Here is a 13439-nt window from a genome sequence, read left to right as displayed (position 1 = left end):
TGCTTTCACATGAATGAACCTTGAAAACATTATATTAAGTGAAAATACCAGAAAAAAACCCGTATAATATGATTCAATTTATATGAAATATACAGAAGAGGCAAATCCATAAAGATGGAAAGTAGATTAGTGGTTACCCAGGGCAGGGAAGTTAGAAAAAATGGGGATTGACTGCAAAAAAGGTACAGGATTTCTTTTGGGGGGGGGGTGATAAAAGGTTCCAAAATTGACTGTGGTGATGATTGCACAACTCTGTGGATATATTCAAAACCACTGAATTACACACTTTATTTTTAAAGATTATTTATTTATTTATTCATGAGAGACAGACAGAGAGAGAGAGAGAGAGAGAGAGAGAGGCGAAGACATAGGCAGAGGGAGAAGCAGGCTCCACGCAGGGAGCCCTATGTGGGACTCATCCTCGGACTCCAGGATCACGTCCTGAGCCAAAGGCAGGCGCTAAACCTGCCTGGGCTGAACCACCCAGGCGTCCCAATTACACACTTTAGATGACTAGATTGTACAGTATACAGACACCTCAATAAAGATGTTTAAAAATAACTTAAAGATTTCAGCTTCCTTGCAGCTAAAGTAAGAGCAAACATGATACTACTTAATAGCCTAACTTATTGAGCACTTACTGCATGCCAGGGAGTGCTTTGTATGGGTTAACTTGCTTAATCCTCACAAGAACCAGAGGAGACAGAAACTATTTTTAGCTCCATTTTACAGATGAGGAAATCAAGTTGAGGGAGGTTAGCCAGCTAGCTTGAGATGTTAGTGAGTGGTGAAGCCAGGGATTCAAACCCAGGCATTCCGACTCCAGCGCCTGTGCTTTACCCACCTTCCAATAGTTTTATGTCTTCAAAGATACGTATTTACAAAATATGTGACATATATTTACATTTAATTTTTACTAGGTTACCCAATGCACCTGTATATAATAAGAGAAACCAACTACTGAAGAATCAGAGGTAGGAGAAAGACAGGATCATTATAGCAGCAACTCACCTTAGTGTATCTATGAAGACCTTCTAAAAAGTGATTATTTTCCATTTTCTCCCTTGAGAAAATGGCTCAAACAATTAAATTTTTATGTATTCTTAGCCTAGACTAAAGTTAATGACAGTTATTACTGAGTTTTATGGAAAAGGATGTTATTTCTACCAGTTTTTTTTCATAATGTTCTTATACTTACATTCTATAAGTTTTCTTTTAAAATCTCCCATTGATGGGGATCCCTGGGTGGCGCAGCGGTTTAACGCCTGCCTTTGGCTCAGGGCACGATACTGGAGACCCGGGATCAAATCCCACGTCGGGTTCCCGGTGCATGGAGCCTGCTTCTCCCTCTGCCTATGTCTCTGCCTCTCTCTCTCTCTCTCTCTCTCTGTATGTGTGTGTGACTATCAAAAATAAATTAAAAATTAAAAAAAAAATCTCCCATTGACTGCAATCGATTCAGCCTCTTAGTGATGAATAGGGCGCACCATCATGTACTCAAACATCACTTCATCAAGACAGCTTGGTCTTATCTCCTTAATATTGAGCCAGCTTGGTCTTCTCTCCTTAATATCTCCTTAATATTCAACTTAACTTTATCACACAAATTTTGCCACTAACTAACTTTTATAGCATATGAGGTATATGCCAAGTATATTTATCATTTGATCTGTGTTGCAAACATATATGATGAAATCTTGTGATTGCATTGAGAATCTAATATATGGTTTTCTGTATCAGCAAACAGTTCTTAAATGCCTCACTTTAACTCAGAGGATACCCCTCTTAGCATGCCTGTGGCTCAATTTCCCTGCATCTAAAGCAAAGCTAAGTGTGCCTAAAGCAAAGTTTCCTCATAAAGGCCTTGGATGAATTAAGGACAACATGCATTCAAAATCTTTGAATATTTCAAAGAATTACCTAAGGTTTGTAATCAACTAAAAGATGTGGCTGCAGAATTAAAACTACTAGCACCTGTACTGAAGAACATCAAATGTCCCAAGCTAAAGAAAGAAACAGATCATATAAAGGAAATTTTTCTTCTTACTGCATATAAGTAGAGTTTCCAAGTTAAAGTGTCAATAAGGTTTTATTGCAAATACATATCGAGGCACAAAAGCATGAGCAAGATTTGCACCATTCTATGTGCTATAAAATGCAAAAAGGCTATGAATTGAAACTAGCCACACATAAAAATACAATTTAAAGATTAGGATTTGAGGTAGGGAGGTGAAATTTTTTGAAAAAGTAGATAAAGTAGTTTTGTAAATAAGGTACTTACTTTAGGGTGCCTGGGTGGAGCAGTTGGTTAAGCATCTGACTCTTGGTTTCAGACTCTTGGTTTTGGCTCAGGTCATGTTCTCAGGGTCCTGAGACTGAGCCCCACATCTGCCTCTGTGTTCAGTGCAGTCTGCTTAAGATTCTCTCTCCCTCTCCCTCTGTACCCTGCCACACTGCTTGCTCTCTCACAATCTCACTCTCTCTCTCTCTCTCTCTCTCAAATAAAATCTTTTTAAAAAAAAAAAGATACTTACCTTCCTCTTGACATCAGAGCCAAGGCTAAATATCAGAGACCAATAAAAACTCATCTCCAAAATGTAGTACCAGTACTGGGACGGCAGCAAGGGCTAAGGAAAATAAGAGTATTCATTACTTTAGTATCACCATATAAATGACTCATTTAAAGGTATTAAACTATTGTTTATACCTATTTATGTTCCAAAGAATTCCCCAATATGATGATGATTTAAGATTTCAACTTCTCTGGGGCACCTGGGTGGGACAGTTGATTAAGTGTCCAATTCTTAGTTTCAGTTCAGGTCATGATTTCAGGGCCCTGATTTCAGGGTCATAAGATTGAGCCCTGTGTCAGGCTCCATGCTTATCACAGAGTACATTTAAGTTCTCCCTCTCCCTCTGCCCCTCCTCTCTCTTTTTCTCTTTCTTCCTCTCTAAAATAAATAAATAAAACTTTAAAAAAAGATTTTAACTTCTGAGAAGGAATCAAAGATAATATTTCAGGGCATTTTATTTTTGAAGGAGTAGACAAGAATTCTGAAGTCAAGTTAAATATTTTGTTTAAAAGTTAATAAAACTACAATAGGTGTAATTGCCTTGTTTTAGTTGACTGAAAGTTAAATTAGGGAAAACAAATTAAAAAATCATTACTTAAGAATATTGGCAAGTCTGTTCTACTGTTCCCACAGTTTACCTTGTTTTATGTTTCTTGAATGCTACTAAAAATCTGATGTCTTAACTTCTCTACTGGTGACAGTTAATAATCAGAATTGGCCTATTCTCAAATGGGGCAGTGATAAAATATTCATGCCTCCAGTGAATTTCACCTTCTGATTTCCAAGTACTGGTATAGGCTTCTCCTACATGATCATGGGATTTGGTCAAGACAGCATAAGAAAACAGGATGCAAGTAGATACTTCATAAGCACTAGGTAAGAAACCTGAGCTATCTTGCTGATAAGAACAAAGTAGAGAATCAAGGTGCCCACTGCCAATAATATGAATGAGGGCAGAGACTTAAGCCATTCCCCTAGCCAGCCTAACAATGAACTAAAAATGCATGCATGAACTCACTTAACACCACATGGGGCAGAAAGAACTACTCAGCTGGGCCCAGTCCAATTTGTTAACCCAAATCATGAGCAAATAAATGGTTATTGTGTTAAGGCACTGCATTAGGGATGATTTGTTATGTATCAACAGATAACTGATATACATGAGTAGTTCAGAGTAAGTTGGAGGTAGAAGAATAAGATTGGAGTTTGGCCTACATAATGCCTAAATACCTTATGGTCTAACCGTCTTTAATTCTTTAATACTGAAGCTAACACATTAAAAGGAATAATTTTCTGGTCAACTGATCATCCTCTATAAGGCCATAAAATGATGAGACAGAGTTTTTGCTTTCTTCTATGTCAAACAACTATGTATGAGACTAACTCTCCTAGTGAGAACATCTAAAAAAGGATCTGAGTAAAATGCATAAAAATATCTCTGTGAAAGCATCAAAGAGCAATTAAGACATCCAGAACCTGTGAAGCTAAGATTTCAAAGAGAAAAATGCATTAAAAATGAATCCTTTATTTCTAGTGAATCCTTAATCCAAGAAGTTCTACAGACCCTAAGAGGGATAAATCCAAAGAAAACCACACCTGTGTATAGCATTAGTCAGCATTTGCCAATTTATAAACAGTATGGAGTCCAGAGACTAAGAAGTGGAAGAAATTAAATAGGATTTTTGGCAATTTCATGGTGCTAGGATGCAAACTGGTACTCAGGGCTAGCCAAAGAAAAAGAGTCCTGGTAAACACTGTGATCTTTTATTAAAACCACTAGGAAAACACCCTAGGAATATGAGTAAGTTGTAAATACATCTGCCCTAAAAAAGACTAGAATCCACGTTGAATCAGCTCAATCACATATAAAATGAAGGTGATCTGTTCCTACTCTAACTAATAGAAGTGAAAGTAAATCTTCTCAAGAGAAAGATAATATTATCCTGAACAACTATAATTTTTTAAATACAATATCTATTATTCAATCAAAAGTTATCAAGAATAAGGAGACAAGAATAAGACAATAGATGCATAGATGACGAAGACATTGGATTCATCAGAATTGGACTTTAAAATAACTTTAAGTACTTGGTTAAAATGTGGAAAATTTCAGTAGAGAACTGGAATCCATTAAAAAAAAGAGCTAAATGAAAATTTGAGAAGTGACAAACATAGTAACTAAAATTTAGAACACAAAAGATGTATTTAACAGCAATTTAGACACTGCTGATAAAGGCACCAACAAACTAGAAGACATGAAAATAGAATATATCCAGATCTGTAAAGGCTCTGAGATTTTACCCCACTTGCAAGAGAGCTTGCCACAGTTTCATGGGTGCTGACTGAAGATATGAGACTCCTGGGTTAGAGATAAAGGATGCTGTATTATTTGCAGTAATAGTAGTTGTCAGACTATCAATATTTGGGACAGGTTTTCCATCTTTACTCATACAGGGGTAAGCAAAAAGGGTGAGCTGATATCTGCACATTCAATGAGTTGTATTACAAGAGAGAAACTCTGATCTAGGAAACCTGAATCTTTCATAACAGATAGTAATATGCCTACCCTTTGCTACAGAAGGAGACACTTCTATATTCCAAGGTTGTCTGCTATACAAATATCCTTTAAAAAGATAGTACAGAACAAAAGGCAGGCAGTGCTTCACTTCAAAAGACATGTAAAAATGCAAGAAATCCATGGAGAATTGGGAGATAATTCTAAAGCTCAGAGAAGCAAGAGAATGGAAGATATTAGAAAAAGCATAAGAGACATATGGGGCCTTAGTGTAAATGTCTAGCATATTAGCACATTTCATTAGTAATTGAAATTCCAGGAAGAGAAGAAAAGAAAGAGAGAAAGAAACAAAAGCAATGGCTGAGAATTTTCTAAAACTGACTGAAGATATCACGCCACAGATTTAAGAAGTTCTATGGCCCTTAGGATAAATTTAAAGAAAAACACATTTATGAATATCATAATAAAACTTAAAAGACAAAGACAAGATACTTAAATCAGAGAAAAAATATATTCTGTTCAAGGTAGCAAAAATAAGACTGACAACTGAATTCTTAAAGAAAGCAATAGCATCCAGAAGGCAAGGGAATGCCACTTTCAAAGTGCTAAAGGAAAATCACTGATGACCTAGAATTCTATACTCAACAAAAAATATCCTTTAAAAAATGAAAGCAAAGTGGTAACATTTCAGAAAAGCAAATCCCAAAGGACTTCTTCAGCCAGAAGGATAATCATCCCAAATGGAAGCATGGAAAAGCAAAATACAAGGTAGAAGATGGAGAGGGCAATTTGACTGATTTACAAAACAATAATAGCAATAATTTGTAGGGTTTTAAATATTTGAAGGAGGGGGATGCCTGAGTGACTCAGCAGTTGAGCATCTGCCTTTGGCTCAGGTTATGACCCCAGGGTCCTGGGATCAAGTCCCCCATCAGGCTCTCTGTGGGAAGCCTACTTCTCCCTCTGCCTATGTTTCTGACTCTCTCTCTCTCTCTCTCTCTGTCTCTCATGAATAAATAAATAAAATCTTTTAAAAAATAAATATTTGAAGAAGGAACTAAGAGGAGAGTATATGAAGATTTCTATGAAGAATTCTAATGACTTTATAGTGAATGGAAAGAAGTAAGAGCATTAATTTTTATTAGACTCCAATAGTTCAAAAATACATATTGTAATCCCTAGGATAATTATTAAAAGAACAAAAGGATGCCTAAATGAGAAGCTAACATAAAGGAAGACACAGAATAATATGTTTTTAAAAACTTGACTGTCCCGCAGAAAAGTAAGAAGAGAGTACAATACAAGGAAATGCATCAGGTATTACAAATAGAAAATAAATAGTAAGATAGAAGGTTTAAACTCAAACATGTAATTGCATTAACTGTAAACAGACTAAAGTGCTAAAGACACAAGTGGTAGGTTAATAGGGAATAAGGATGCATAAGCTCTGGTGGAGAAAGAGCCAAAGGACTGCACAGATATGGACAGAGAGTAGGATTCAGTCCCACTCAGGGGACAATTTGAAGGCCCCACAGTGAAGTAAGGGAGGACTGTATCAAAGGGGACTTACCTGTCTGGGGTAGCCATTCCATACCTCCCAGAGGTCATATACCCAAGGTTTCTGAAGAAACAAGGAGCCAAGAGAGAAAAGATGAATTTATTGGAGTCAAAAGCTGGTTTCAACAGAAAACATAAGCTCTTCCTGATGTCACTGATGTGGCCACACACGCACAGTAAGACTGCTGCTCCTGCTATACTGCTCTCTCTCTGTGTAGGTATTTATATATGTTCTCATACAACATGCCTGTGATGCTCATGACTTCTAGTGGATCTGGGACCACACATGGTTGAAATTATTCAAACAAGTGAAACTTCTAATGATATGATTCCTGAACCAATCAGACTACTTTTCCTATAGCAATAAAAATATCTTAAGAGAAATCTTGAGAGAGTCTTGAGCAAAATCTCTAAAAGCTGGTTATCTTTTTTTATTTCTGTGAACAACTTACTATGAAGTTTATACATCATGTAATGAGGTAATCATTTAGTAATTATTTAAACAGACAATGCAAAGGTAATATCATAAGGAAAAATTACTGATGAATGAGTCTTGATGGGTCTTGATGGAACAGGTGGTATTTCTTGATGGAACAGGTGTCTTGATGGAATCTTGATGGAACAGATAGTATTTCACATGGGACTGGATGGGATTTGGCAGGTGGAGATAGAGGTGGGAAGGGCAGAAAGGAAGACCTTTCTGGCAGGGGGCATAAGGTATGCTAAAATCCAAAAGTGAGGATGTACCAGGTATGTTCAGTGGATTGTCAGTAGTCAGGGTAGTTGGTACATGGGTGTTGTGAGAGGAAATAGGGAGAGACTAGGTTTCAAATCTTTGTTTGCAAATTCAATGCTTAACAAAGTTTTCAAAAGATAGACTGGGGAGTTATGACTTCTTTTAGGCATTAGTGTGATTTTGAAGGCATGGAAGTTAGTTAACTTATTAAGAATATTATTTCATAAGGAATTCACATGCAAAGATTTTTAAAATTAAAGCCAAATTCCAGTCAAAGAATATCAAAGAGACAACTTACATCATAAAGAAATACAATTCCAGCAACAGTAATCATTAAGTAAAATGCAAATCGCCAGCTGCCAAAAGAAAGAAAAATCTTGTAAAGGTGATTGACATCTGAAGAGAAATACATTTGGTATGACAGAGTTTGGAAAGAATGCACAGGAAAATCTAAATTGATATCCTGAGTCTGCCACTTGTTAGATGGCTGTAACTGTAGGGAAGTCACTTAACCTTGGAAAGCCTTAATTTTCTTCATCTATGAAATGGGAATGACAAAACTTACCTCAAAATGTAAAAAGAATTGAAGCTAGTTTGTGAAAAGTATTGATCATAGTGCCTGGTATGAAGCAAGCAAAATAAGCGGGTGCTATTATTACTACTGTTCATGTTATGCCTAGCACACAATAGACCAAGCTCCTGATACACAACAGACAGTGGTTTGACGTTAGTATTAATCAAGTCATTTCTTTTATCCCTGTTTAGGTCCCAGTGAAAGGTTTCAAGTGGCCAGTTTAGTCTTGTCTCTGAAAAGGAGATTTTGAAAAAAAAAAAAAACTTTTTCCCATGTATGGAGAAAGATCTATAGACTAAGAGACTTAAAAGACATACCAATCAACTGTACTGCATGGGTTTTATTAAGATCTTGATTCAAACAAACAAACTATAAAGAAAATTACAAGTTAATCAAGGAAATCTGAACATTTATTGAATATTTACTATTATTAAATTTTTTAAAATATTTCATTTATTTATTTTAGAGAGAGAGAGAGAAAGAGAGCTTGGGCACAAGTGAGGGAAGGAAGGTGCAAAGGAGGAGGGAGAGGGACAAGCAGACTCCATGCTGAGTGTGAAGCCCAACACCAGGCTTGATCTCATGACCCTGAGACCATGGCCTGAGCAGAAATCAAGAGTTGGCTTGCTTAATTGACTAAGCCACCCAGGTATCTGTTATTAAAATTTTTTTAAGGTATGATACTGGCTTTGCAATTTTGCTTAAAATAGAGTTCTTATCTCTTAGAGATACATACTAAAATATTTACAATAAATCATAAAATGTCTGATATTTGTGTCAAAAGTAATCTTCTATAATACTTGGATGAAGGTAGTCAAAAGGAACACACTTTCAGTTAGTTATAAGATAAATAAGTACGGGGGATGTGATGGGTACATAACACACAGAGTTCATCATACCAGTTTTTCTACTTTTGCATATGTTTATAACTTTGCAAAGTAAAGTTTCAAAAACTACTGCTATTTTATTTCATGATTGCTGAAGCAACAATAATATTCAACATAATATTTGTTGGAGCACCTGGGTGGCTCAGTTGGTTAAGCATCTGCCTTCAGCTCAGGTCATGATCTCAGGGTCCCGGAGTTCAACCCCAAGTCTGGCTTTCTGCTCAGTGGGGAGTCTGCTTCCCTCTCCCCCCTGATCATACTTTCTCAAATAAACAAAATCTTAAAATAATAATAATGATAAAAATAATAAGACTATTTGTTCCTCATTCTTGTAATTATGCCTTGGAGCGGTTTCCTCAACATGCCTGTAAGCTAAGTAAGATAGAGGAAGGCAGACACATGCCCATTTTGTAGATGAAAAATCAGGCTCATTAAATGCAAGACCATTTCCCCAGCTCACACAGCTAAGCAGTAACGTAGCTGAGGCTGAAGTACAAGTCTCTGGACTTTGAATCGAGTGGTGCTTCCTGAACATTATCATTGTGTATAGGCTTAAGACAGTCTTTCTTCATGGCTTGTTTTGATAGAGAAAAAAAATAGGGTTCCAGTATTCAGAAATTTGAATCATAAAAATACTCCAAGAGCATTTTATGAAATGAGCCAGTTGAGACCTGTCCATATTTGTTACTTTTTTGGCCTGTCCAGTGAAGGCCCATTCTTAGTACAGAGAGCATTTCCTTGGCTCCCTGGTTTATTGTGGCCAAACAAGAAACAGAAAAAGTAGGATCAGACCTGCCAGCCACAAAGGAAACCATAAGTCTAGGTGGCACACCTCAAATTGTTTCTCCAACATTTACTGACTTCTTGACTCTGTGCTAGGCACTGTGCTAAGCCCATGTGTGTTATCACATGTTTATCTTCACAACAAGTTTGTGGACAAGGAACTATAATTTGCCCCTCTTTATGGGTGAAAGGTGGATAAGGTGGCTACCACTAAGGGACACAGAGGTTGGGAGAGATCACATAACTTCCCTGAGGCTGTGCAGAGGCCATCAGATGCAAGTGCAAAACCCACGTGTCACATTTTCCTGGACTGATCCTGTAAGGTTTCATTACACTATCCTAGGGATTCTCAAAGTGTGTGCCAGAGATTCTTGGCATGAAAATATTTTCATAATATGACTACCTTGTTATTGTCATTTTCACTCATCCCCTCACAAGCAAACAGTGATTTCCAGAGGCTCCGTGACAGGAGACACTATCATTGCTCTGAGAGCTGATACAATGTGTGCTTGGGTAGTCTTATGTTTTATGAATGTCTCAACCTTCATTTCTAATATTAGTAGGCATAACACACATAAGCAAATGCTCTTTGGGGTCTTCCATAGTTTTTAAGAGGACAAAAGGGTTCTAAAACCAAAAAGTTTAAGAACTGCTGCACTTCACTAATTATAAAATGAATAATAAAATATTTGCCGATGCTGTTTTACATGTTTCAAATGAAAAAGGTAATAAAACTCCCCCTTTTTTTCCCAGGAAAATCTGAAATAAACATCATTGTAAGGGGAAAAAAATATCTTGGAAAAAAGAAAAATCCAGAAATTAATTGGTTAGGCCCGGATGGCAAGTGCAATCAGCGGGGGAATGGGCAAAATAAATTTGGGCGATGGAGGCAGAAGTTTACAAGGCTGGTGATGGGGCTTAAGAGGGGGCAAGGCCCAATGGAGCAGGCAGGGACCAGCCTCAGGGTCAGCTAAGGCAAGATGGCAGACATCCAGCCAGAGGAGCGCTCTCCCCCCCCCCAGGGCTGGGGGAGCTCCCCAATGATCTACATTGGGTACTTGGAAATTACCTAGGATTTTCATAATAAACTTCTTGCTGATAAATGGAAATGCTTATTTTAAAAAGAAAAGTGGTCAGCTAATATGAAGTTTACTTTAAAAATAAAGGAAGCACTGTGGATTAAAATCCTGCATTCTATGGAACAGGGGTCATCATTTTAAAAAGTAACTAAGTACAACAGCCAAGATTTGGAAGCAACCTAGTGCCAATTGACAGATGAATAAAGAAGCTGCAGTATATATATGTGTGTACACACACACACACACACACACTCACACGCAATGGAATACAAGTTGGCTATAAAAAAGAATGAAATCTTGCCATTTGTGACAACATGGATAGAGCTAGAGGGTATTGTGCTAAGTGAAATAAATCAAACAGAGAAAGACAAATACCATATGATTTCACTTACATGTAGGATCTAAAAAAGAAAGCAAATGAAGAAATAAAATAAAATAGAAACAGACTCACAGATACAGAGAACAATCTGGTGCCAGAGAGCAGAAGGTAAGGGAATGGCAAAACAAGGAAAGGAGATTCAAAGGTGCAAACTACCAGTTATTAAGTGTATAAAACTTGGGGATGTGGGAAGCCTGGGTGGCTCAGTGGTTGAGCATTTGCCTTCAGCTCAGGTCATGATCCTGGGGTCCTGGGATTGAGTCCCACAATGGATTCCCCGCAGGGAGCCTACTTCTTCTGCTGCCTATGTCTCTGCCTCTCTGTGTGTGTGTGTGTGTCCCTCGTGAATAAATAAATAAAATCTTTAAAAAACAAAACAAAACTTGGGGATGCAGTGTACAGTACAGGGAATATAGTTAATAATATTGTAACAACTTTATATGGTGGCAGATAGTTGTTAGATTTGTTGTTGTGATCACTTTGGAATGTATATAAATGTCAAATCACTATGTTGTACAGCTGAAACTAGTCTAATATTATATGTCAACTGTATTTCAATTTTAAAAAAGGAAGTAACCACGAAAAAAATGCAGTAAACTTAAGGTGTTTCTCCTTACACCATAGAGGAGTTTCTGCTTGTTGGAGAGTAATCTGTAGAAGCTCAGTATTGGGAAATAAGTTTGCTGAAATTTCCCAAATGCCTGGGGATAGGTATCTTACTAGGATTCCCAAGGCACATCTCATTGCTGGAGAAAAAAGTGCCGTCCCTATACAATTAAATAACTTGGTGTTTTGCTTTAGTCTATTTATTTAGTCTGCAATAACTTAATGGTGTTCTGACTTTGAGGAAATTTGTGATATCTCTAAAGAAGAAGGTAAAGCTGACATTTTATTTGTTGGCCTCCTCCTATTTCCTGAATACACTGTATGATTTCCTGCTTTGTGTCTTTGCCTTACTTGAAACATGCTACCCTAAAATCCTGATTTATTTTCTCATGGAAATCCCAACCCATTCCCCAAGGTCCATGTTCCCACTCCCACCTCTAGGTCTGACTTCCTCTAAAAAGCCTTTCTCTAACGTACCCAGTCCTACTGATGCTATCTCCTCTGAATGCTCACAATGCATCGATACATGACTATGGACTACAGATGTGCAGCCTCATGTGTCATTGGGTGGAATCACTGGATGGATGTTGTGGTTTCCAGTCTTGTCTCCCTGATTAGCTGTTTGAGGGTAGCGACCAGGCCTTCCACTTTTACTTCCTTCTTAAAATCTAGAACTCTACCCAATGTAGGATAGTGCCATGTACAGAGAAGATAGTTAACATAACCTCCTGCATTGCTTGACTGATTGATGGTTGGCAACTTGAAGTTCCCTTCCCTGGCCTGAATTCTGAAGCTGACTGTCAGTGGACTCACTGACAGCCAGATTCTCAAATGGTAGGCCTTGTTGACCCAAACAGTTAATTGATGTAGGGGATTTCTGCTTGCTAAGAGGTAAGGATTAGGTGTCAAGGGTCAGTACCATGGAGCAGAAAGAGAAACAGAAAAAGAGTCAGGGGACATGAATCCAACAGCTCTGCCAACAGCTAGGTGACCTTGAACAAGTTCCTTTAAGAAGACTGACCTGTAGTTTCTCATTTCATTCTTTTCCCTTCAGTTTCACTGAGATTTAATTGACATGTAGCGCTGTGTAAGTTGAATAGTTTTTCATTTCTTACACAGGGCTAGCTCTGCCTTCCTTGACTATCTCAAAGCACTGGTAGGAGGATCAAACATTATTTATAAGCTGTAAGGCACTATAATGTATAAGAAATTACCAGAGACTTTCATGGGAGCATGATCCAGCTCAAAAGTAGAGAATTATTCTCTGCCTGGGGACTTTACTTAAGATAAGAATAATTTGCTAGAAAAAAATAAATGAATGATAGAAGGAGAACCAGAGAATGTATTATAAGACCAGTGCCACTTTATAGTGTTTTGTGGTGACGGTTTAAAGAGATTCACTCATGCCAAGCTGACATTAGTGACAACAATATTAACCAATCTCTCAAGAGCTAAAACTCAGAAAGAAGCCAATTAGAAAACAAACCAAGCCATTCATTCTGAGCTTCTAATGGAAGCCTGTGATGAGAAATGATTGTTTCAAGATACCTTGAAGACTTGGGTCTGTGCCCTAAACATCATGAGCATCACAGGATCCCAGTACTCACGAATGTACAGGTAAACTGAAGGAAGCCATTAAAGCTAAGCCTCATACTCTATTTATTTGAGAGTCTTATATCAGCTCTCTATTCACTTCACCATCAAAACAAAAAATATCTGGTGAAAGTCACCAGGCAATGTGAGGACCATA

The 13439-nt window shown here is 37.5% G+C and overlaps 1 protein-coding gene across 10 annotated transcripts in view; it reads right to left on the bottom strand.

The window, feature by feature from the left end:
• The window catches only part of CERS3 (ceramide synthase 3), a 121263-nt gene that overhangs the window by 53649 nt on the left and 54175 nt on the right, over positions 1–13439 (bottom strand). For all 10 annotated transcript variants that reach the window (XM_077869652.1, XM_077869654.1, XM_077869651.1 and 7 more), the window contains 3 exons: positions 7680–7737; positions 6659–6709; positions 2535–2627 (listed from right to left, as the gene is read on the bottom strand). In XM_077869652.1, the coding sequence (XP_077725778.1) occupies positions 2535–2627; positions 6659–6709; positions 7680–7737 (202 nt within the window). The remainder of the gene's footprint in view (positions 1–2534; positions 2628–6658; positions 6710–7679; positions 7738–13439) is intronic.

This window comes from Canis aureus, chromosome 2 (assembly GCF_053574225.1).
Source record: "Canis aureus isolate CA01 chromosome 2, VMU_Caureus_v.1.0, whole genome shotgun sequence".
Classification (NCBI taxonomy): Eukaryota; Metazoa; Chordata; class Mammalia; order Carnivora; family Canidae; genus Canis; species Canis aureus.
Note: the sequence above shows the minus strand (reverse complement) of the source record. Positions and strands in the feature narration are given on the sequence as shown.